We start from the raw sequence: 23,447 nt of genomic DNA, 5'->3' as shown, positions 1-23,447 counted from the left end.
AACTATAGACCTATGACTTCGGTGAATAAGTTAAACAGTGGCTATCTGTATAGATGGGTTATAGGTCTATACTTCCCTGCATAATCTGAATAGTCTACAAGTAGGTTTAGCTTTTATAATGTAAAAATAAAGAGTTCTACTTTAAAAAATGTAACAGACCTAAAACTAAGGAACATTATGATAGAATAATAATCAAGTAATTAACATCCATACAAAGTAAATACATTGTACTGAATTTCAAATACAATCAGCAACTAATGGGAAAGGCAAATAAAACTGCCTACATTCAACTGATGTGACCTACAGAGAAAGCAAAGTCACTTGCTTCAATCTAATATACCCAAATTCTTTGTTTAAAAGAACATTCCTGTCCTTGTTGTAGCATAATTGTTTCACAGCTTTTATCAAGACTATGTGTTATTATCTAAGAGTCTGTTTACTATCTTAAGCTTTTTATGCCTGTTGATTAATCTTTCCATACCACAATTGTAGGTTTCATGTATCCCACAGGGAAGATTTCTATAAGTGAAGTTCCTTTAAATGAAGTAAACTTGTTCAGGTATATATGTTTAAGATAGGAATAATGTGTGGATTTCATTAAACCTAAGCCTCCAGTGATTGCATTATTTTTGAGCCACAAGAAAACATGCTACTAATTATAATCAAGAGTACTCTGATTGGAAGATGCATTCCAATTTCAGAGAAATTATAATGTAGAAAATGGGTATCTTAGAATTGATGGCCCACTCAATTCTTGGAGTGAGTGAAGAAAGTATGGGAAGGAATAGAGAATACCAGTTTGACTCTGAATTACAGTTATAGTAGACCTGACCACTTAGTATCTTTGAGCCTATTTGCTCATCTGAAAAATGGGGGGAAAAGATATCGCTTTACCTCATGTCATATTAAGGGTAGACAGACATAAATAAAGTTGCCACCTACTAAAGGATTTTAACTCAATCTGAATTTTACTAACAATAAAATTTAACTTGGGGGGCTGGCAATTGCACAGTGATAAAATGCAATGGTCTGTGGGGCTGAGCCATGAAAGTTCCAAGTTTATGTCCAAAGACCTCCCTGAATATGCTGGATGTGCACGTGCAGTAATCCAGGATGACTGAGGCTGAGAGTGGCTTGTGGTATAAAGATACTGGTGAGGATGCGCTTGCTCTCTCTCCCTCTCTCTCTCTCCCCTGCTCTCTCTTTCATGGAAGAGATAAATGAATATACTTTTTAAATTTTATTTCTTTTCTTAGAGATGCCACAGAGCTATATATATATATAATTTAATATAAAGGTTGTCAGAGAAATTGAACACTTGGGGCCAAGTTCTTTTTTAGTTTTCTCTGTGTCTTCTTGCCCTGAGGCAGACAGAGAGACATGCACACACACAATATTTTGTTACCGTAGCAATGGCCTTAGCAAGGCCTCTGAAGAGCTGGATATAAGCAGACAGAGTGTGCGGTCCATATATTGTAGAGGCTGCCTCATACCGCTGAACCTACAGGAGAAGAGGGGAGAGTTACGTATGGTTCTACAAACCTCAGTCCATTTCCAGAGTGTACATTGCAGATGAGGGTGGTGGTGAGACATCTCTCATGATTCAACACCATCAAAAGGTTTTCAGGATTATTCATGACAAAAGGGGGCAGAATTCCCATTTACTAGTCATCAACAACTAAAGGCAGTGGGATCTCTTTGCTTAAGCCATTTAGACTGTCTCTTCATGTAATCTGAGAGATGGTGCAAGCTCCTGAACTTGTATCTACTGTATCTGTGAAATAAATATTTTCCCCCAGCACTTAAATCAGGAGAAAAATCAAGGAAGAAAAGCGTCCTAGTAACTCCTGGATGAACTGGGTGCTGATGGTAGTAATTGGAGAAGGATGCTTGACCCTTCATAAAGTGATGAAACAGCCAAATGCATGTCCTTTTACCTGCATTCCAAGCCTTTGGTTGTCCCATAGGAACCTCAAAGTCACCAAATATAAGCCACAATTCATTTTTAGTCATCATAACTTTCCAGGCAACATGCTTCATCTCAGTGAATACCATCCTTCCAGTTTCCCATCTGACAGTCATCTGGAAATCAACTTAGATCCTTTTCTCTCCTTCATCCTACATCTTGTAAGTCTCTAAATCTTGTCATTCTGCCTCCTTAAAATCTCTTGAGTTCTTCCATTTTCCTTTGTCTCTACTGCTTTTACCTTCATTCAGACCTTCATCTCTCACCCAAATCTCAAACTCTAGCTTCCTAGTCAATGCACTGCCTGTACTCGTGCCTTCCGATCGATTTTCCACACTGCCATGCTAGTGACTGTTCTAGATTGCAAATTTAATTCTCCTGTTTTGAATCCTACTGCAGTTCCCTAAAGTCTTTCTTACTAAATCAAAGTTCTACAAAATATCATATAAAACTCTCCATCAAGGAACTACTCCCTTCCTCTCTAGCCCCTGTCTCATCCCATCTCCCTCCTCATATGTACTCCACGGCACTCAACTAATTATGATCCACTGATGTGCTCAGTCTGTTCCTCTGGACCTTCATATATGGAGTTCCCTTTTGGGAATATCTTCCCAATTTTCACTTGCGTAACTCACTTAGTCTCAAGAACTTAGGCAGATGTTATATCTTCCTGAATGTCTATCAGTCCCCATTCTCGAATATCAGTCTAGACTGGTGCCTTTTCTCTTAGTCTTCGTATCACTTTGCATGTGCCTTTCCCAGAAAGGTAGTTGTGTGCTTGCCTCTGTCTTTCTACTACACCCTTAACTTCCAGTGGCCCTGAGGGCAGGGGCACAGTCTTTTCACAGTTACATGCTAGTATAGCATCTGTCACAACATATAACTGTTGAGCAAGTGAATGAATGAATGAATAGTAATTACTGAAGCATATCCCTGGACCAGGAGACAATCTGAAGGAGTTCTTAATGTGTTTGTGACTTTTCTGGCAGTCTGTTGAGACCTATGGACCCCTCTCAGAAGTCTGTTTCTAAATGTATAAAATAAAATACATGAGTGACAAAGGGAACCAAGTAGATTGAATATATTCAATTCCATTAGAGTAAGCCAATGTTATAATATAGCAATGTATATGCTACTTTTTTATACTATTGAATAAAAAGACCAGTATGTCTAATAACTTCTGTGATTTTAAAATAGTGATGAGTAAAAGATATTTCCCTATCTCCAATAACTATATATGATATGAAAATACCCATGATTTCTACTGGTGAAAAAAGTACTGTTAATATTACCAGCTACCCTGACAAAATAACTGATGTCAGGAAAGGTGAATGTCACTGAGATTAGAATTCTACCTGAACTTGAAAATAATAAATGTGGAACTCCCAAATACAACCTATCTCATCCATTTTTATCTGCCCTAAAACAAAATAATCTCTTAGAAACTCAATTGGAAAAACCTAGAAAGAAAGTCTGTATTTGACACAATGGTCTTGACTAGTGCATAATTCATTCAAATGATGAGAACTTTTTACTGTACCTGGTATTCTTCATAAGTGGTGATATAGTGTGTATAAACATTGCACAAACCCGAAATAACAACTGTCATATTCAGCATCCCATAAGCTGTAAATTCCTATGAGGAAAAAATGGAGTCCGATAAAGTTATTCTTCACATTAAAGTATATTATCACCCCAGTTACATTTAACACACAATTATCACACAATTATCATGTGAGCTACTAGTTTCAGCTGTCTCTCCAACAAAACTATGCCCAAGATCCAAACTGCTTAGAAACTCAGAGGCACCATAGAGTTCTTGATGAAAAGGTAAGAGTGCAATCTTGCACCACAGTTGTGGAAGTCAGGGGATCAATGGAGTTTTTGTTGCTGTTGATGTTGTTGTGGTTGTTTTAGGTTTTTGTCATAGGGTGTGTGTGTTTTCCAGAGAGAGAAAGAAAGAGGGAAAGTGAGAAATCACCCCCACCCAAAGGGGGATGGCCACACCACAATCCCTTCTCCTCTCAGGATTTGGGGGACACACACCCATGCTTATAGTGATTTTAATTCCACCTGGTTCAGAATTGAAAACATGGTCTTCTACATGGGAGTCCAGTGCCTTAACCACTATGCCACCTTCTGGCCCTTCTATGGACATTTTAAGGATCACATTTGCAGATGTAGAATCGCTTTGTTACTAAAATAGGGATTTGTAAATCAATTTTCATAGCAGATGGCTATTAGCTAACCAGAATTGTTATATTCAGGTCCATGTATTTATTGATATGTTATTTTTAGAACAATTTCTAATACTTCCTGACTGTAAAGGAAGTCATAAATATGGGTAAAACACTGAATTTCCAAAAAATGATAGATTTTTTTCAGATGGTTCACAGGACATTAAAACAGTAAGGTCTTATTTACTTTTTAATCCCTAAACCTATTACCAGTTTTAAAATTATTCATACATAAATATAAATAATTTTTAAGAGACAAGGCCTTTGAATTTATGTTCCTTCTGTTTAGAATATTTTTCTTTCACTTACTACCCCTCACTCCCCACCACCAAGTCTTACTTTACTTCAGTTATTTTCTCAAATCTCTAACTGGGATGCTAGTTCTGTTCAAACGATATAAAATATTCTCTGAAGAAACCATAAATTCAAAGATCCTGAAACAGGGCCTCTGTTGTAATCTCCCTGTCTTAGCTTCCCAAGTAACAGGCACTCCCAAACACAACCCCAGCTTTTACAGCAGCTTAAGGATCAAACCCAGGTCTTCACTGTGGCCTCAATCTCAAAGTAGCAGTGTCAACCAGTGCAAACTTCCATGGATGGGTCCCCATTGTTAAGCTGATGAAAATTCTTTTATTTATTTAATTTGGAGGGGAGAGAGCTTTTTGCTACAGGGCGCATGCACTCGCCAGAAAGACAGAGAGATAGAAAGTGAGAAATCACCCCCCAGGGTGGATGGCCACACCACAATCCCTTCTCCTCCAATCTCCTCTTGGGATCTTGGGCACGCACGCACACACGCCCAGCATGAGTTTAAGCCACCCGGTCCAAGACTCGAACCACAGTCGACTATATCGGAGTCCAGCAACATAGACATTATGTCAACTGCTGGTCCCTTTTTTCTATTTTTTAAGCTTGGTTTTTATATAACCATTATTTTATATTCACCTCTAGCCATTAACTTCAAGAACTGTGAAACTCAAGTCATCTTAGGAAAAGGTACCAGATCACAGGAATAGGGAATTTTTTCCTCTTCACCAGATACAAATGTGTAGATATGTTATTTTATTTTTAACTTACTGCTTGAATTGCCTCTCGAAGTCTTCGTCCAGACATGGTCCTGAATAAAAAATTTAAAAATAATAATAATCACACAAATTTTCTTCTATTCAGAATGTATACAAAGCATATAGAAAGATTTGTAGTTGAAAATAGTTATCCTGCTCATTGCGTACTAGTAAAATAGAGAACTCGATGATACAAAGCTGAGATTTTTTTTCTGTCTTGTCTTCAGAACAAGTCTTAATCTGAAAAGAGCCACTTTGACTAAAAAAGGAAAAAATAATTAGTTAATATCACTGAATAAAAATTATAATCATTTTCCAGTCATTGATTTAATGAATCATACCAGCTGCATTCTATGTTAAGAAGAGTTTGGACAGGTAAAAAGTGTACAGCCGCTCCTGTCTGGAAAGAATTTACCATTTCATTCATTAATTCATTCAATTCTTCAATAAAACGCCAAGCATCTACTACACACCAGGCCCACTTCTGGGTGCTAAGAAAGTACAGAGCTTTTCTTTAGGGAGGGGAGATGGTCAATACACAAAAAGGGTATACGTGGTAAGTGCTGTGGAGAAGAATGAAGCATGGTGCAGCTGAAACGGAGAGGTAGTGGCCATGTGGTGATGGTGGCCCTAGAGCTGGTGCTGATGCTAGTGATGACACGGTGGTCACAGTGGCAGTGCTCAGTGAGACTACTGTATATAGTTTGAACAGAAATAGCACCCCTGTTAGAAATGTGAGTGAAGAACTGAAGGAATATAAGACTTAGAAGACGTCCCCGTAGGGGAAGAAGGGTGGTAAGTGAAAGAAAATTATTCCAGACAGAAGAAACCATATATTCAAGGCCCTGAGATGAGGCCATCCTTTGTGAATCTGGAAAGTGCGATGAAGCCAAGGTGGATGGACCAGGTTTGAACAAAGGGGAGAGGGGTAAGAAACCAACTCAGAGAATTTACAGAGGAACAGATCCTGTGAACTCAGGGGATTGAGGATTTTCCTGGAATGAGAAGCAAAGCTACTAGAGGGTTTTGAACACAGAGGTGACATACTCTAACTTAAATTTTCAAGGGATTATTCTGGCTGTTGGGTTGTGAAAAGACCATAGAAGTTAGGGAGGAAGCAAGCAGGCCAGATATGAGGTTGTTGCAATAATCTGGATAAGAGATAGCGACTTCCACCAGGGCAAAGTCATGGAAAGTGTTGAGTAGCATGTACAGAATTTGCCAAAAGTTTGAAAGAGAAAATATAGGAAAGAGGAGAATCCAAGGATGCCTCCAAGATATGGGACCTGAGCCATCGTAAAGTTTTTAAATTGCCACTTATTTACTGAAGAAGGAAAAATTGCATAAAAAGCAGGTCTAATATATTCTTCCATGTTTTTAATACCTAAACCTGTATTTTAATGATTTTTCGTGGCTTTCTACTGATCCAACTTATGGTATCATTTTAATTTTCCTCAATTTTTTTAAATGTCCATGTTTGCTTCAGATAATAGCCAAGTAATAGGCACAGAGGGATTTATTCTTCAAAGGAATCACCAAAAGAGAGTAGGAATATTTGTCAAGTATAGTACTCTGGTATGCAGTGTAGAATTATCGTTTCATAGTAAGAGGTAATTCCAACAGAAACACTCATCCAATAAACACATGTTTACCTCCTCTTCATCTGTTTCATGTTTCCCTACTGCACATTATGCTGAGATGTCCACATTTTCTATACTATCCTTTATTATCAATTAGTCAAGGTATTTTATGATTCTTTTCTTTAATGTGCTTGTCCAAGTATAGCCTTTCAGTACCAAATCCTCTCTATCAAAGGCCTGGTTTGTTCTCAATATGCAAATTGCCAGATGCTGAGTCTAATTTTTTTAAAAATAAAAATAACTTGGTTTTGCCATTAAAACGAAAAAAGAAATCAAAAGAAAAACTTACGTAAACTCCCCGGGGACAGCTGTTATGGCCAAGGACCCAAGAGTAATAATCTGAACATCGACAATATCTGGATGCCAGGGATGAGGTTTTGATAGCTGAGAAGCCAAAACATGACTGTGTTAGGAATATTACTCTTGTAATGGTCAACAGATGATAGTCTCAGAGTTTCTTTTATTAAAGGATTTAAAATGTTTCGATTTTATTTGTTTTTCTTTTTCATCCTATCCTAAGATTTGTGTTTCTTATTTGTGATATAATATTAAATATTCTACATGAGTATTTGTGTCCTGGTCATAACATGTGAATCTCAAATGACAATGCCCAATTAACTTGGACTTGTCACTGAAGTTTTTGGTGGATTTGACATTGTTGGATTACGACATGTGACAGACTGAATCCTTGTTAAAAGGTTCTCCTAGAATACTGTGGGTGACTATCCTTACACACAATAAATAAAGAATTCTATTTGGAATAGTTTAACTTAACCACTGATATTTTACTCTAGCACTTCAGTTTACAGTTGCCAAGTTTTGTCCTACTTTTCAAGATTTCTCCATGAAAATATATTCCTATTGATACTCAATTAGTGAAGAGTCTCTGTATCTATCTCTTCCCTTCTTCTTTTTGTTCTTCCTTAAGAATTTTGATAGAATACTAGGGGGAGAGAACTATTTTTGAAATATATAGACTTCAACCATGCATGTTTCCAGGAACACCTAAATGACTTTCTAACATTCAGAATGTGAAAATATATATTCCAAAGGAGTGTTAAAAGGAAATTGCTTTAGTTAATAATGTAGCTTGAACAATAAGAAAATCAAGTTATGTCCATGTTTCTTCTCATGTGACCTAAGATATTTTCCTCTGCAGAGAATTCTGTGTGGACTTCCTTCCTGGAGCCAACATAAATGTTTCCTGAATAAAATAAATGTTAGTCCTATTCTTTCTTTCCTATTGTCTCAATTGTTTCCATTTACTTATCATAAATGCCATAAGAAAGCCCTCCTATTAAATAATTCAATTAAATAATCGAAAGCCTTATTAAAATAGAGTTAGACTCATAGCCTCCATATTATTAATATGAAAAATTTGTGGTGAAACTATCTAAGAGCTCAATGCCAATAGATATCTACCATTCATTATCTATCATTCACAAATTTTAAAATAACATACTAACTTCACTATGATAATCAAAATGCTTTACCTCTCCAGTGTGAAGAAGGACTGGCTTTGGTTTCTGACATTCTTTGATTTCCTCAGACGGCCTGCCCAGGATCTGGTCCCGAAGGCTGTCCCAAAATGGGTTCCCTTCCGTTGTCCCTATTAGGAATATTATGGTTAATATGATTCTAATATGAATCAACCCTCTGGAAAAAGTCATTAGTTTGATAAATATTGTACAACAATACTTTTAGAATTTTCAAAGATTTTATAAGGTCGTTGTTCAATGATTTCAAAGAGTTTGAATAATAGATGAGCCAGAATTTCCTGTGTCTCATAAAACAGGACGTTATTCAGTTAGTTCCTTGGTGTGGTTAAGAGAACAACAGAATATCCCTAAAGTTTTATTTTTATTACTCATCTATGTTGAAAATAAAAACAATCTGATATAATTAACTGCAAATTTATGAACTAAAACAACTTTTTTCCTGTTTGAAGTCTAAAAATGATACCTTCGACTCTCTGTATCATTTCTTGGCTTTTTGTCCCTAAAAGAACATTTGCCAAATCCCCCATTTAATTATCTGTACACACACACACACGCACACACATACACACACAGAGACACACACACACACCATTAAAAAACAAAAGCCAAGCCTAAAATGCATCCTCTAGGAAAAAAGTTTTGTTAACTATAAAACCATATATCGAGAATCTATAATCCATTGGGAAAATACAACAGTTATAAACATCTATTTACCTAATAGCAGAACACCAAATACATGAACTAAAAGTAATGAAGGGAGAAATAGGTAATTTAACAATAGTAGTGAAACTTTTAATAACCTCTTTCAATAATGTTAACCCTCTATTAACCAAGTTCTTCGGTGTTTCTTATTCCTCATTCCTTCCAAGACTTTGATAATCCCCCCTTCTATTCTCCACTTCTATGAGGTCAAATCTTTCAGATTCCACAAAACAAGTGAAAATATGCAGTATTTGTTTTTCAGAGACTGGCTTTAAAAAAAAAATTCTATTTAACTTTCTTTCTCTATTTATTTATTTGTTTGTTTTAATTTAACCAGAAAGGGACAGAGCGAGAAAGAGAGAGGGAAAGTAAGAAAGCAAGCCACCAGGTCTGGGACTCGAACCACAGTCAGCCATTTGGGAGAAGAGCACCCTTCACCACCACACTACCCTACTGTTTTAAATTAGCATAAGTTCTTCAGGCTCATCTATATTGCTGCAAATGACAGAGTTTTACGGGACCAGCAGTTAGCATGATGGCTATGTCGCTGGACTCCCACGTAGTCGACCGCAGTTCGAATCCCAGTCCCGGTGGCTTAAACTCACGCTAGGTGCATGTGCATGCGTGCCCAAGATCCCAAGAGGAGAATGGAGGAGAAGGGACTGTGGCGTGGCCATCCCCCCTCGGGGGTGATTTCTCACTTTCTATCTCTCTGTCTTTCTCTGTCTGGTGAGCGCACGCACCCTATAGCAAAAAAACCTCTCCAAAAAAAAAAAAAAAAAGGTAGAGTTTTATCCTTTCTGACTGAATAATACTCCACTGTGTGTGTGTGTGTGTGTATATATATATATATATAATATATATATATATATATACCACATTTTGTTTATCCATTCATTGATGGACACTTAGTTTGATTCCGTATCATGGCTTCTGTGAATATCGCTACAATAAACATAGAAACACAGATAGGTTTTCAACATACTGGCTTCTCTTCCTTTGAATATGCACTCAATGGTGGGAATTACTGGATCACAAGGCAGTTACATTTGTAGTTTTGTGAGGAACCACCACTCTGTCTTCCATAATGGTTACACTTACTTACATTCCTACTAACAATACACAAGTGTTCCCCTTTCCTCCTACTGTCATTCTTTTTTTGATTTTTTTTTATAATAGCCATTCAAAGAGGGGTGAAATGATACCTCATCATGATTTTTATTTCCATTTCCCTGATATAGACAATGCTGAAATTTTTTTAAATGTAGTTGGCCATTTGTATATCATCTTTAATGAACTGTCTATTCAGATCAATTGGGCTTTTTTAACTGGATTTTTTTTTTCTGGTGAGTTGTTGGAGTTCCTGGTGTAGTCTACCCTCCCTGCTTCTGTCAGCCATGTTGTGATGCTAGCCCCATGCGTTTATACTTTCCAACCACCAGAATTACAAGCAAAATAAACCTCTATTCTTTATAAATCACCCAGTCCATGTCTTTCTGTTAGCAGCACAATAGTGGACTAAGGAACAGAACCCTGAAGCTTCAGAACCTGGAAGTGTAGGCTTCATCAGACTTCACCTTACCTTGTGTAAAATTGAGGCTTCCTGGCCCATCAATGGTTCCAGCTGCAAAGCTGTAGCCCAACGCTGGTTTACACGTTTTTGCCTAAAGGAAGAGTTTTAAAATCAAAATTAAAAGGAAACCAAAAAAGAGTCAGAAATTAAACTGCAAATAAATAATCAGACCAATCCAAAGCTTTACCCTTGAGGCATAATCAGTGCAACTCGGTGACACTTACTGTGTGTGTAGAATTGATCTGGACAGTCACGTCTGTCATATTCACCCACTGGTGAGCCGAAACCAGTGGTCCAGTTATCTCCTGGGAGGCAGAGTCATACAGTTCCTAGAAAAACCCACACGGGCTTATTGTTTTAAGCAAAAAAGCTGAAGTGAACAGTGCCCACTCTACCATAAGTACTACTGTGGAAAAGCATCTCTCAACAAAGCATTCGGTTTGCTGGCTGCTTAGAAATAACCATTACCCACACGGATCCCTCTACCAAGCCCAGTTGCTTCCTAGAAGCTCCAAGGCCCCAAGACGGTTGACTTTCTACTCCTCACTACCACAAGAATCTAGTGATATTAAGTGTGGCACAAAAGGCCTCAATCTCAGTTAAAAGTCAAGATAGTCTAAGGTTAGGAGTAAGTGAGCCAAATTAATTTCTTTGCTAAAATGACAGTGCACCCTCAGGTACTCTTTCAGTGTTCTCTCTCGGAATCGAGTCCTCCTAGAGGATCAGAGCCACAGGCATAAAAGACCAGACCTCATTTAGTCTGCATCGTCTGTCCCACCCACAAACTACCTTTGGATGTTTTGTTTATTAATTGTCCAGAAGGCATGTTTGCTCCAGAGAGATAGAGAGAGAAAGAGAGACTGAGAGACACAGAGAGAGAGATGGAGAGAAACAGAGAGAGAGGGGGGGAAAGCACTCTCTAAAGGGGCATGGTCACCCTGCAATTCCTTCTCTTCCATTTCTCCATTTTCTTGGGATTTGGAGCACACACACACACACACACACACACACACACACACACTATATTTCTCAAGCCACCAAAGCTGAAATTCAAACCAGAGTGGGTTATGTGGGACCTGGCTCCTTAACCACTAGGCCATAGGACACCAGCCCTGTTTTTTTTTCTTTTCTTTTTTTTTTAATATCGTCAAATGATGCTTTTATGGGAAATGTGGGTCAAAATACACATAGAAATGACTATTTTTATTCCCCGGTATCATACAGTATAGGCAAATCCTGCTTCAGCACACATCTGATACCTCACTCATCTCCACTCTGTCAGTATAGGCAAATCCTGCTTCAGCACACATCCCCTTATCTGATACCTCACTCATCGCCACTCTGTCCCCATCCCAGTTTTTCTTTTGAGAGATTTTCACTGTAGGGCGCGTGCGCTCGCCAGACAGACAGAGAGAGACATAGAGACAGAAAGCGAGAAATCACCCCCCAGGGGGGGATGGCCACGCCGCAATCCCTTCTCCTCCAGTCTCCTCTGGGATCTTGGGCACACACGCACACGCGCCCGGCGTGAGTTTTTTAAGCCACCAGGTCCGGGACACGAACCACGGTCGACTACATGGGAGTCCAGCGACATAGCCATTATGCCAACTGCTGGTTCCCCCCATCCCAGTTTTAACAGCTACGTGTGAGCTCTCAAGATAAGTCAACACTCACACCAGCTGCAGCCTGCCTCTCCTAATTGAGAGGAAAGTTGTGATGCTGAAAAGAGAACCTAGAATGTAGGACACATCTCTATGGCTCTGAAACCCAGAAAAGGAACAAAATCTCTGACACCAAATTGTGTCACAGGCGAATACTCTAAACAGAATCTGTTAATTTAGAATAATCCATTGATAATACCACAGTAATTACAAAGAAACTACAGCAATTAGGCTGGCTGTTGCTACCAATTTTGTGTTTGATGGTTTTTAAAGGTACTTTCGTTCTTCCTTAATTGCTCCTGAAATATTTTAGAACTCTAGAAATAAACTATTTAACCACAGACACACAACAAACGTATGAATAAACTATAAAAACAGGGGGATTTAACTATCTTTAACAGGGATGTATCAGTTTGAAGTCATCTTTTGTCATTTTCCTCAGAAATCTGTTTCCATAGATGTTGATACAAAATATGGGGGTCAGAATGGAAGATAAAATTTAGGAGAGGGAAGATGATAAAATCATTCAGAGTAATCTCACTGGAGACCAGATTCTTCCTTCATCAAAAAGTTCTATGAAAGGGACCAGCAGTTAGCATAATGGCTGTCACTGGACTTCCACATAGTTGACCGCGGTTCGCGTCCTGGACCCGGTGGTTTAAAACTCATGCTGGGCGTGTGTGCGTGCGTGCCCAAGGTCCTGAGAGGAGAATGGAGGAGAAGGGATTGTGGCGTGGCCATCCCCCCCTAGGGGGTGATTTCTCGCTTTCTGTCTCTTTGTCTCTGTCTGTCTGGCGAGCGTACACACCCTATAGCAAAAACCTCTCAAAAAAAAAAATTCTATGAAAGAGAAAGAAAAGGGAGTTGGATAATGGTGCAGCAGTAAATCACTAAGCTCCCAGAAGTTGACCTGCACGGAAAGGTTCCAGGTTTGCATTTGGAAACCTCCCTGAGACCAATGAATGAGTACAAGCCAGTGATATGGGGCTAGCTGAAGTTGGGAGCGGATTACAGACTGGGGACTCTGTTGGTGGTTCAATCTCTCTCTCTCTCTCTCTCTCTCTCTCTCTCTCTCTCTCTCTTTCTTGGAAGAAAGAATTTTTTTTTTTTTCTAAATAGGAAGGAAAAAAATCTTCATTGCAATATCAGAGACCAGGAACTAACTTGGCTCCAAGTTCCAAGAGCTAGGAGTCATGGTGCTCAACTTTACTGCCACCAAAGGAAAAGTCAAGGAAAGGTCAAGGCGAAGGCTTGAGAAACTTCTGAGGCTTTGGATCAGTCTGGTCATGTTGATGCCACATTAACTGAAAACATTACCATCTATTTTCTCACTGTCTGAAGCAGGTACTCTGGCTTTCTAAATATTCCAAAATAGAATGTTTTCTTGATTACGTGGTTTTAAATGTACTTCCGATGAGAAGTCAGATCAGAGCAGTCAGCAAGAAGTTCCTGTGTGGCTTGTGGAGGAAACGGTCCAAGGTGATGCCTTCCAGACTCTCCGGCGACCTGAGCTCTTGCTGTCTTCCTGACAAGTATCCACTTTCTAATGGACCATGTCAGTGGGTTTTACAGAACGAGTTCAAATGAAGTCAGAAGTTACGCCCACAGCTTACCTGTGCTTTCTCATATATGGCCTGTCCTATAGTTTGTGTGCTTTCCAGCATATCCTGTCGTGGTCCTTTAGCAACACACATGCCAGGCTGGAACGACACAAGACAAGATGCATTCTCAGTGAGATGAGTGACTAGTTCAAGAAGAAAATTGCAGTGGAATGGAAGCAATTCATACCCTCTCAACTTTACAGATTGGGGAAAACAAAAACATACATGGAGTTGGAATAGTCAACATATTTAGAAAGTATTTACACCAGAACTTCCTTTTAAAGTTAGCAACTTGAGGCTCAGATGGAGTAAAGGATTTGTCAGAGACTATACAGGTAGCTCGTACCTGAGCTAAGAGCTGAAGACGGGTCTTTGCACTAGCTGGGTGTCTGCTTGCTGTGCTTGCCTAGGATTTGTTCATGATCCTCTTAAAGGGAAACTCAGTAAAATTAAATTGCAACAATGAACTGGATCCGTGGAAGGAAAAAAATCATAAGTGAATCTGCCCTATTTCTTACCTTAAAAATTTTGAGATTGGGGACCAGCAGTTGGCGCAATGGCTATGTCGCTGGACTCCCAAGTAGTCGATCATGGTTCAAGTCCTGGACCCAGTGGCTTAAACTCATGCTGGGCACATGTGCGTGCATGCCCAAGATCCCAAGAGGAGAAGGGATTGCAGCATGGCCATCCCCCATGATGGGGGTGATTTCTTATTTTCTGTCTGTCTTTCTTTCTCTCTGTCTTTCTCTGTCTCTCTCTGTCTTTCTGGTGAGCACAGGCACCCTATAGCAAAAGACTCTCAAAAAAAAAATTTGAGATTGATCAAATATTTAAATAGAATAGATAGAATCTAAAAAAGACATATGGGTGAATCTATTTTATAGTCTGAGGTTATGGAAGATCCTTCTAAAAAAATAATAAAGAACAGACTGACTAAAGTTGACAATTTAAGTATTTTGCATGTCCATATGCGGGAGAGGAATAATAAATAAGGCAGAATGAAAAAACTGGGGGGGGGGTTTGTACTGTTTATGACAAAATAAAAATTTCAATATATTTGGTTGTCAGAAAAGTCATGATGTAATTTTTCTATGTGTTTCTACACAAAAATGGGTCATGACTTCTCCAACAACCCAATATTAGGAGCTTTAAGAAGACAATTGAAAGATATCCTTATTAATACCTTTTGATTCATTCATACAGACTTGAAGTTCCTCTTATATGTAGTAAAATAAAAAGTGTCCTAACAGACACTCTGGACTACAAATAAAATTAGGTAATTTAAAAAAATGTAAATGGATGCTGGCCCCATGACACATTTACTAGGCACTGAACAGAGGAAGCCAGACTCCACTTGGCTAACAGGGGTCCAAATCTTGTCTGTGTCACTTCATGCTGGGTGTGGGTATAGGAGCCCAGGATCCTGAAGAGATAGGTGAGGTTGATGCACATGTGGATATATGTATAACAAGGATAATGCTTATAGTGTGTTTGCATGAAGGAATAAAAGAAAAAAGAAGATAGGTAGGGGAGAAGGAAAGTACTCAGTAGATGATTAAATTATGGTAATTAAAGTGACCGCATGACATTGGCCCAGGAGGGTTGTTTTCTCCTCATCTCCCCACTCTCCATTTCTCTCTCTTTCTGGTGACCACATATACCCTCTGGTAAATTTTTTAAAAATAATAATAAATTTATTTTTAAATGTCCCGAAGAGAGACCCAAGCAGTCGCTGGGGCAATGGCATATGTTATCTGCCTTGAGCTGGTGCTCTTGAACATATCTCTGGCAAGGCCTAGGAAACTGTCCTGATTGCATAAGATTGATCTGAACTAGGGATGGGATCCGCTTCCTCTGAGTCCTGCTATGTGTGACATAAAATGGCCTAATCAGACTGAAGAGGAGAACCATCATGCCATGGTTGGATGACAGGGAGATTTTCCTTCTTTCCTATTGTCTAGGTGAGAAAGCATATCATCCTATTCATTGCTGACCACCATCTGCAAACATGAAAGAAGCCAATTCACCCATGGGAGAAAGCAGAGACAAACAGAACTCTGCTGTGCGAGGCTGGAGTGAGTATGACACCTGTTATAACTGTGTCTGATATAAAAGTATGCTTCATATAGATGTGTGTGTGCATGCAAACACACATATATAATACATAAATCAGAGAATTAAAAACCACCTGTAAGAATGCCAAAAGATGAAATTATGGTTACTAATTCAGGATGTTTCACTTTGTTTTTTCTCTTTATTTCCTTTCAAAACTGCAATCACAATGAATATACCATGATAAATTCTGAGTTTCTTCCTTAACATTACATATTATAAGTTTTTGCCCAGTATTCCAACAGAAGATATTAAATTGATATATAGTATTGTATGGCAGAAAAGTATTTAACTATTTCATCTACAAATTTTAGAATTTAACAACTAATTTTTTTTTCTTTTTTTGGAGAGGTTTTTGCTATAGGGCACGTGCACTCGCCAGAAAGACAGAGACAGAGAGATAGAAAGCGAGAAAACATCCCCCAGGGGGGATGGCCACTCCTCAATCCCTTCTCCTCCATTCTTCTCTCGGGATCTTGGGCACACACGCACATGCACATGTGGTGTGAATTTAAGCCACCGGGTCTGGGACTTGAACTGCGGTTGACTATGTGGGAACATAGCAACATAGCCATTACGCCAACTCCTGATCCCAACAACTAATCTTAAAAATCTACTATAAATTAATAATGTGTATAAATTTTTCAGATGAAGTATAAAGATTCTCTACTTAACAATAGTAATACATACTATAGAAGTACAATTGTTAAAACACCATTGTTGTTTGAGTGGGTTCCACTGGAATAGAATAAATAGCTCAGAAATCGTGTATGATTGAAGGAATATCTCTAGTAAATGTTCCACAGGGAATAAGAATCCAGAAACTAGCATCTGCTGCCTAGGAAAAATTGGAAACAAATCTAAATGCACATCAAGGGAAAGTGGTTTAATAAATGATGTGATAGCCAGTATTTTGAAACTCACGCCAGGTGCATGTGCATAGGTGCCCAAAATCCCAAGGGGAGAATGGAGGAAAAGGGACTATGGCATGACTATTCACCCTATAGTGGTGATTTCTTGCTTTCTATCTCTCTCTCTCTCTGTCTCTCCAGCAAATTCATGCACCCTATGGCCAAACTCTCTCTCAAGGGACCAGCAGTTGGTGTAATGGCTATGTCACTGGACTCCCATGTAGTCAACCACAGTTCAAGTCCTGGACTCAGTGGCTTAAACTCACACCAGTCGTGTGTGAGTGCATGCCCAAGATCCCAAGAGGAGAATGAAGGAGAAGGGATTGTGGCCTGGTCATCCCCCCTGGGGGGTGACTTCTTGCTTTCGGTCTCTCTCCCTCTCTGGGGAGTGCATGTGCCCTATAGCAAAAACCTCTCAAAATAAAAAAGAAAAAAAAAGGAAAAACAATTTTAAAAAAATTAAAAAAAAAAGAATGGGATAGCCTTTCTTACTTACTGTTTTAAAAATTGCCACAAAGATTTGGGTATCATCATAAAAGATATTTTTTAAATAACTATTTTATTTAACTTTATTTTATTTATTTTAACTTGATCAGAGAGAGACAGAGTGAGAGAGAGAAAGGGAGAGAGAAAGTGAGAAAGCAAGTCGCCAGGTCTGGGACTTGAACTGCAGTTAGCCATGTGGGAGTCCAGCACCCTTAACCACTACTCCACCTGCCAGCCCTAAAAGAGATTTCTAAGACAAATAGGTAGATAACTCAAGTCCTTGGCCAATGAAAAACAAACACACACACAAAAAGAAAAAGTTACAGAGTTTTGTTTATGAATGCCTAAACACACACAGAGAAAGAGGCATCGGGGTGATAACATCTGGGAAGGGAAGTGAATAGAGATTTTCACGTTTACTCTTCTCTGTGTTTCTATGGTTTGGATTTTTACAGCGATATTTTATTTGTAATTTTTAAAAAAGGAAAATGAATGTTGATCTTGTATTTAAAAATGCTACAGACTCGATAATCAGTGAGAAATGTCTCAGGCAGGCAGTTTTAGGTACAAACTTTTAACTTCCAAAATGCCAAGACAAAATGTTTCAGACGTCCAAGATGGGGAGGACAAATCTCTGACATTTACTAAACTGTCTCACAATTTTAAAACTAAGCAGTCTGAGCCAGTAAGTGGTGTGGTGGTTAAGGTGTTAGACTCCCACATGGCCGACTACAGTTCAAGTCCCAGACCTGGCAGCTTAAAAATCATGCCAGGCACATGTGCACGTGTGTTCAAAATCTCAGGAGGAGAATAAACTGTGGCACGAACATCCTCTCCAGTGGGTTATTTGTCACTTTCCCTCTCTCTGTGGGCTTGAGCAGGTGATTTAAGAAGAGCAGAGGCAGGGCCAGTAGGTAGTGTAGTAGTTATGTTGCTGGACTTCTACGTAGCCAACCACAGTTCAAGTCCTAGACCCAGTGCCTTGAAAACCATGCTGGGTGCATGTGTATGTGTGCCCAAGATCCCAGAAGAAGAATGGAGGAGGAGGGATTGCAGCATGGCCACCCCTCCTGGAAGGTGATTTCTTACTTTCCCTCTTACTGTCCCTGTCTCTTGGTCTCTCTCCAGCGAGTACATGCGCCCTATGGCAAAAACTTCTTCAAGAAAAAGAGGAACAGCTGCTAATGGAAAATAGGCCAGCAGATACTTCATAATAACGTATTTGTAAATGATGGATCAATATTCAAACATGAACTGTGTGTGAGATATAGAAACAAAACGTCTTGTGCCGTAACTACCTACCCCACCAATGGGACAAGTGCTATTGGCGTTGTCACAAGACTCTCCCGTGTTGGTGCAGTGTGGTCCAAGGATGTTGGGAGACACATCTCCTAGGTTTGATGAAGCGAAAGCTGCTACATACGGGCCCTGCCAAAAGAAACATCCATTTGTCTTTTATTCTTTTCTTAGTTGCCACAATGACTTCCAAGGAGAATGCAAACATTCAATCCACTCTGTAAAACTATTCAAAATCATTTGCAAACAATAAAAACCAGAATATATTCCATATCCTGAGAAAATGTGTAATTTCGGAAGAGGCTCACATAGCCATCGGTATACACTTTGTGACTGAAAACGTCCCGTTCAAAATAAAAGCTGTTTCAAGCAGAGGAGGTTCAAATGTGTGTCTCAAGCAGAAATATTTTGACAAGAAACACAATGACAAATTATAAATGCTGACCCACAATCTAGTCTTTAATGTTTTATCTGGAACATGGAGTGCCCTTTGCCTTTAAAAAAATAATGATCTATTGGCTTAAAAAGAAAAGAACAAATGCAGACTTTCCTGTCACAAAACTTAACCTAAATATACCACCCACCACCTGGACCTGCCCTCCACGTATCTTCTCTCTGTCTCTTCAGCCTCACTAGAGTGATATACAACGTCAGCCTCGAACCAGCTGGTCTATCTTTCCCCCTAAAATGTCTTGTGTTTTCTTAGGTAAAGAGATAGCTAAGAATTGGAAATCATATGTCTTTCATTTAAAGTGAATTTATTTATTTCTTCCATGAGAGATTAAGAAACAGTGTCAGGCACCCCCACTAGGGTCATCACGTTGCAGTCCATTAAAGCCCCAACCAGTCTGGATTAAGAGCACAGCATGTCCAGGGAGGCCCAGGGACAGGAACCCAGAGCCCTTCCATGTGAGACCAAATAACAGAGCGTTACATTCCCACCGAACCACCAGCTGACTCCTGACAATCATATGCATTTTTTAAAAATAAAGATAAAAAGATAATTTAGGGTGGTTAAGGTGACTGGATTTTACAAGACTGTATGGTTCAAGTCTTGGGCTCAGAAGCTTGAAACACACACCAGTGTGTATGTGTGTGTACCTCAAATCCCAAGAGGTATGTGGAGGAGAAGGGAATTCTGTATGGCGTGGCTATCCCCTTAGTGCTTTCTCTCAGTCTCTCTCTGATGAGTGCACATTCCCTATAACACATCTTTTTAAAAAGATCATTTATCTCAAAGTACCTAATACCCAGGGAATGATCATAAATAGGAACTTCCTTTTTTTTTTTCCCTAAAACTCAGGCTAAAATGAGAAAATAGTGAGTTTTATCCACAAAGAAGTGAAAAGATCAGACTGAATGTTAATGTATTCATAACAGAACATTAATTATAGGCATTACGCCTAGGCCTCTTGTCTCATATTCTTCTCCATGTGGTGCTCAGGTGCCAAGGTCGAGCAGAGCAGGGTCCTTCTTCCCACTTTTTTTTTTTTTATCTATAGTCACTAATTCACACAAAGTTGAGGGACTACCTGAAGTACATGGACTGGTAAAACCCCCCATGTCTGATTCTGTCACTCTCTGAGTTTCAAAGTCATAAAAACAAATCTGATAGATTAGGGATGTTCCTGACATAAGCCTTATTATAGGCAAACAGAACAAGATCCTCGAAAGGAACTTCGCCACTAAGAGGCAAGTCTGGACAAGTGAAAAGGACTCATCACTTGTCTTTAGTCAGGGTTCCTATACCATTAGGAAGGTGCTTAAGGGGCCAGCAGGTGGCATGGTGGTTAAGGCACTGGATTCCCACATAGCCAACCATGGTTCAAGTCCCAGACCTAGTGGCTTGCTTTCTCACTCTCCCTTTTTCTCTGTCACTCTCTGGTCAAAATTGAACAATAATAATAAATTTTTAAAAATTAAAGCAAAAAAACAGGTGCTTAATACCTTCATACCTCTGTAAACAAAAGTAAATGTCAATGTATTTTATCCTATTTCCAGCTTGACCAAAAACTACCATATATTACAAAAAAATCCTTGAATTTGCTCTTTCTTATCCAACTCATTATAACTATGAAGCCATCAATATAAGTAGTATATGACACACACACACAAATGATGTACTAGCTATTTTAATTTCTCTTTTTAGGGAGGATGGTGAATTCTTTCTCTGTGACCTTATTAGTATGTGGTCATCATGATGATGCTTTGTTCTAGAGATTTGAATCAGCTATCCCAAGCATGCATGAATGATGGTACTCAGTGAGTCAAAGTGGTTTTCAATGAAATGAAGTCTTACCTGCCCAGGTAGATATCCTCTGTTCTTTTCTTGCTCAAAAAGGTAAGATGCATAGCCCATGTTGTCACTATTTACAAGATGGTTGCTGTTGTTCATGCTCACTGGGTGGATGGCAAACCAGCTGTGAAAGAGTGAGGATCCCTGAGTTAACTGAGAGAGACAGAGAACTGGGGCTAAAACCCATGACTGGGGACTTAAGTTTTTTCCAAAATGGGAAACAAATTTTTTTTAGATATTTCACATTTAGATGACTTTACTGCAGTGAGTTTAAATTACTCAAGAAAGCTAGTCACCAACATAAATTAAAAACACAGAATTCTGGGGCCAGCAGGTGGTGTGGTGGTTAAGACACTGAATTCCCACATAGCCGACCATGGTTCAAGTCCCAGACCCAACAGTTTGAAAATCACATGAGATGCACGTGTGTGTATGCCCAAAATCCCAAGAAGAGAATACTAAAGAAGGAACTGAAGCATGGCCATCCTTCCTGGGAGGTGATTTCTTACTTTCCCTTCTTCTGTCTCTCACCATCATAATTTTTTCTTCTAAATTTATTTTATTTAATGAAAGAGTGATAGAAAGTCAAATACCTTTAATAGTCTCAAATTATAACCCCCCCATCCCAGCCCACAGCCTTTCCCACCCAGCCTTTCCCAGCCAGGACCATGAGCATGTGCATGCATCCTAAATGTCCAGGTAAACCTAGGACCCAAACCCCAATCATCCATGTGGCTTCTGGCATTGTAGAGTGTACCAGCATGCCAGCATGCAGGACCGGCCTCATTATAACTTTTTTAAAAGACTTTTGCCATAGGGCATGTGTGCTTGCTAGAAAGAGACAGAGAAAGGGAAACTGAGAAATCATGCTCCCAGGAAGGATAGCCACCCTGCAATCCCTTCTCCTCTGTTGTCCTCTCAGGGTTTTGAGCACACACACACACACACACACACACACGTGCCCAGCATGATTTTCAAGCCACCAGTTCTGAAACTTGAACTGTGGTCAGCCATTTGGGAAACCAGAGCCTTAACCATCATGCCACCTGCTGCCCCCTCATAATTAGCTTTAACAAGGGCCAAGACTATTCATTTATCAGATGCTACACTTAAAGAATTGAAAAGACAGAGACTTTGTCCTTCAAGACAGGCAGAGATAATAATTATTCAAATCAATTCAATCTAATTCAACAGACATTTACCAAAAGACAACTGTATCCTAAACATTAAATAAACTGTGGTTTACTTTCAGAATCTCACCAGAGACAGAGATGTAAAGAAATGGCCTTAATACAGTATGACAAATGTTATAAAGAAATAGGCATAAAGCGTTTGAAGCAGCAGATGACTAGCAATTGATTCTTAAGGACATCACAGAGAGAGGGAACAGCAGAGTCATTGTATGGAGTCATGAAAGGGGATGTTATGTATAATTCAGAATGTCCTCATGCATAGTAATACCTTGTCTAAGTGCAGGGCTATATGTTTATGAGCTAATTCCACATCTGTTACTTTATCTGAAGTTTGCAACAACCCAAAGAGACAGGCTGTTTCACCCCCACTCTGCATGGGTGACTTGGAGAAACAGAATAACGGCACACTTGTCATAGAGGATTAGGACTCAAGGATGAGTATTGTGACATTTTGTTCAGTGGTCTTTGTAGGACTGACCTGCAACACAGGTGAAAGTGGTATTCACAAAACAGAAGGCAGTAAAGCAGGTTAACTGAAAGGCTCAAGAAAAAGATGCCTATTCACAAAGTTTTGGGTTAATTTGGGATTAAAATTGTAAATCTTCTGTTGATTTAAGTTTCTGCAGAAAATATGTTAGACACTGTAACTCACATTTCCTACCTACATAATACAGAAAACTAAACATTCACTGAATGAGGAAGAATGTTTTAGAACTTTAAGATCATCTCTGAGGATTCAGTTCTCACTGTCTAATAGAAGCAGACATAGGTCAGAGGTGATGAACTCAAAGCCCACCAGGGGTGTCGGGCAACACAATCCAGTTAAGCTGATTGGTATGATAGGGACTGGTGTGGACTATAGGGATCTGGAGGCACTTGTTGGTCTAAAGCCTGCAGTCTTCCTGCTTCTAGCCACATGTTGCCTTAAGAGAGTATAAACCAGTCTGCTAGATTTTCCACTTTTTTCTAAACTGACTACAAATCTATTTTTTTTATTTAGTTCTTTGTTTTAAGTTTTTATTCAAGTATACAGCATACAGAAAAAGTTCATATACCATAAGGGTATAGCTCCCTGAATTTTTACAAACTGAATACATGCACAACAGCAGCTCGAGAAACTAACCTGGGCTGGCCCCATAGCCTAGAAGTTAAGGGATCCAGATCCCATATGGCCACCCACAGTTTGAATTCCATCCCCAACAGCTTGGAA

At 39.2% G+C, this 23,447-nt stretch overlaps 1 protein-coding gene across 1 annotated transcript in view; it reads right to left on the bottom strand.

Moving 5' to 3' along the window:
- Positions 1-23,447, bottom strand: part of ASAH2 (N-acylsphingosine amidohydrolase 2) — a 99,596-nt gene that overhangs the window by 12,616 nt on the left and 63,533 nt on the right. Inside the window, exons 9-18 of the mRNA XM_006169744.3 lie at positions 21,048-21,168; positions 18,755-18,880; positions 13,956-14,042; positions 10,906-11,010; positions 10,691-10,772; positions 8,401-8,516; positions 7,197-7,291; positions 5,281-5,320; positions 3,507-3,602; positions 1,406-1,501 (exon numbers count right to left, since the gene is read on the bottom strand). Coding sequence (XP_006169806.1) covers positions 1,406-1,501; positions 3,507-3,602; positions 5,281-5,320; positions 7,197-7,291; positions 8,401-8,516; positions 10,691-10,772; positions 10,906-11,010; positions 13,956-14,042; positions 18,755-18,880; positions 21,048-21,168 — 964 coding nt within the window. The remainder of the gene's footprint in view (positions 1-1,405; positions 1,502-3,506; positions 3,603-5,280; positions 5,321-7,196; positions 7,292-8,400; positions 8,517-10,690; positions 10,773-10,905; positions 11,011-13,955; positions 14,043-18,754; positions 18,881-21,047; positions 21,169-23,447) is intronic.

Source organism: Tupaia chinensis, unplaced genomic scaffold, assembly GCF_000334495.1.
Source record: "Tupaia chinensis unplaced genomic scaffold, TupChi_1.0 Scaffold147458_1, whole genome shotgun sequence".
Classification (NCBI taxonomy): domain Eukaryota; kingdom Metazoa; phylum Chordata; class Mammalia; order Scandentia; family Tupaiidae; genus Tupaia; species Tupaia belangeri.
The sequence above is the reverse complement of the archived record's forward strand: the minus strand, read 5'-3'. Positions and strand labels throughout refer to the sequence as shown.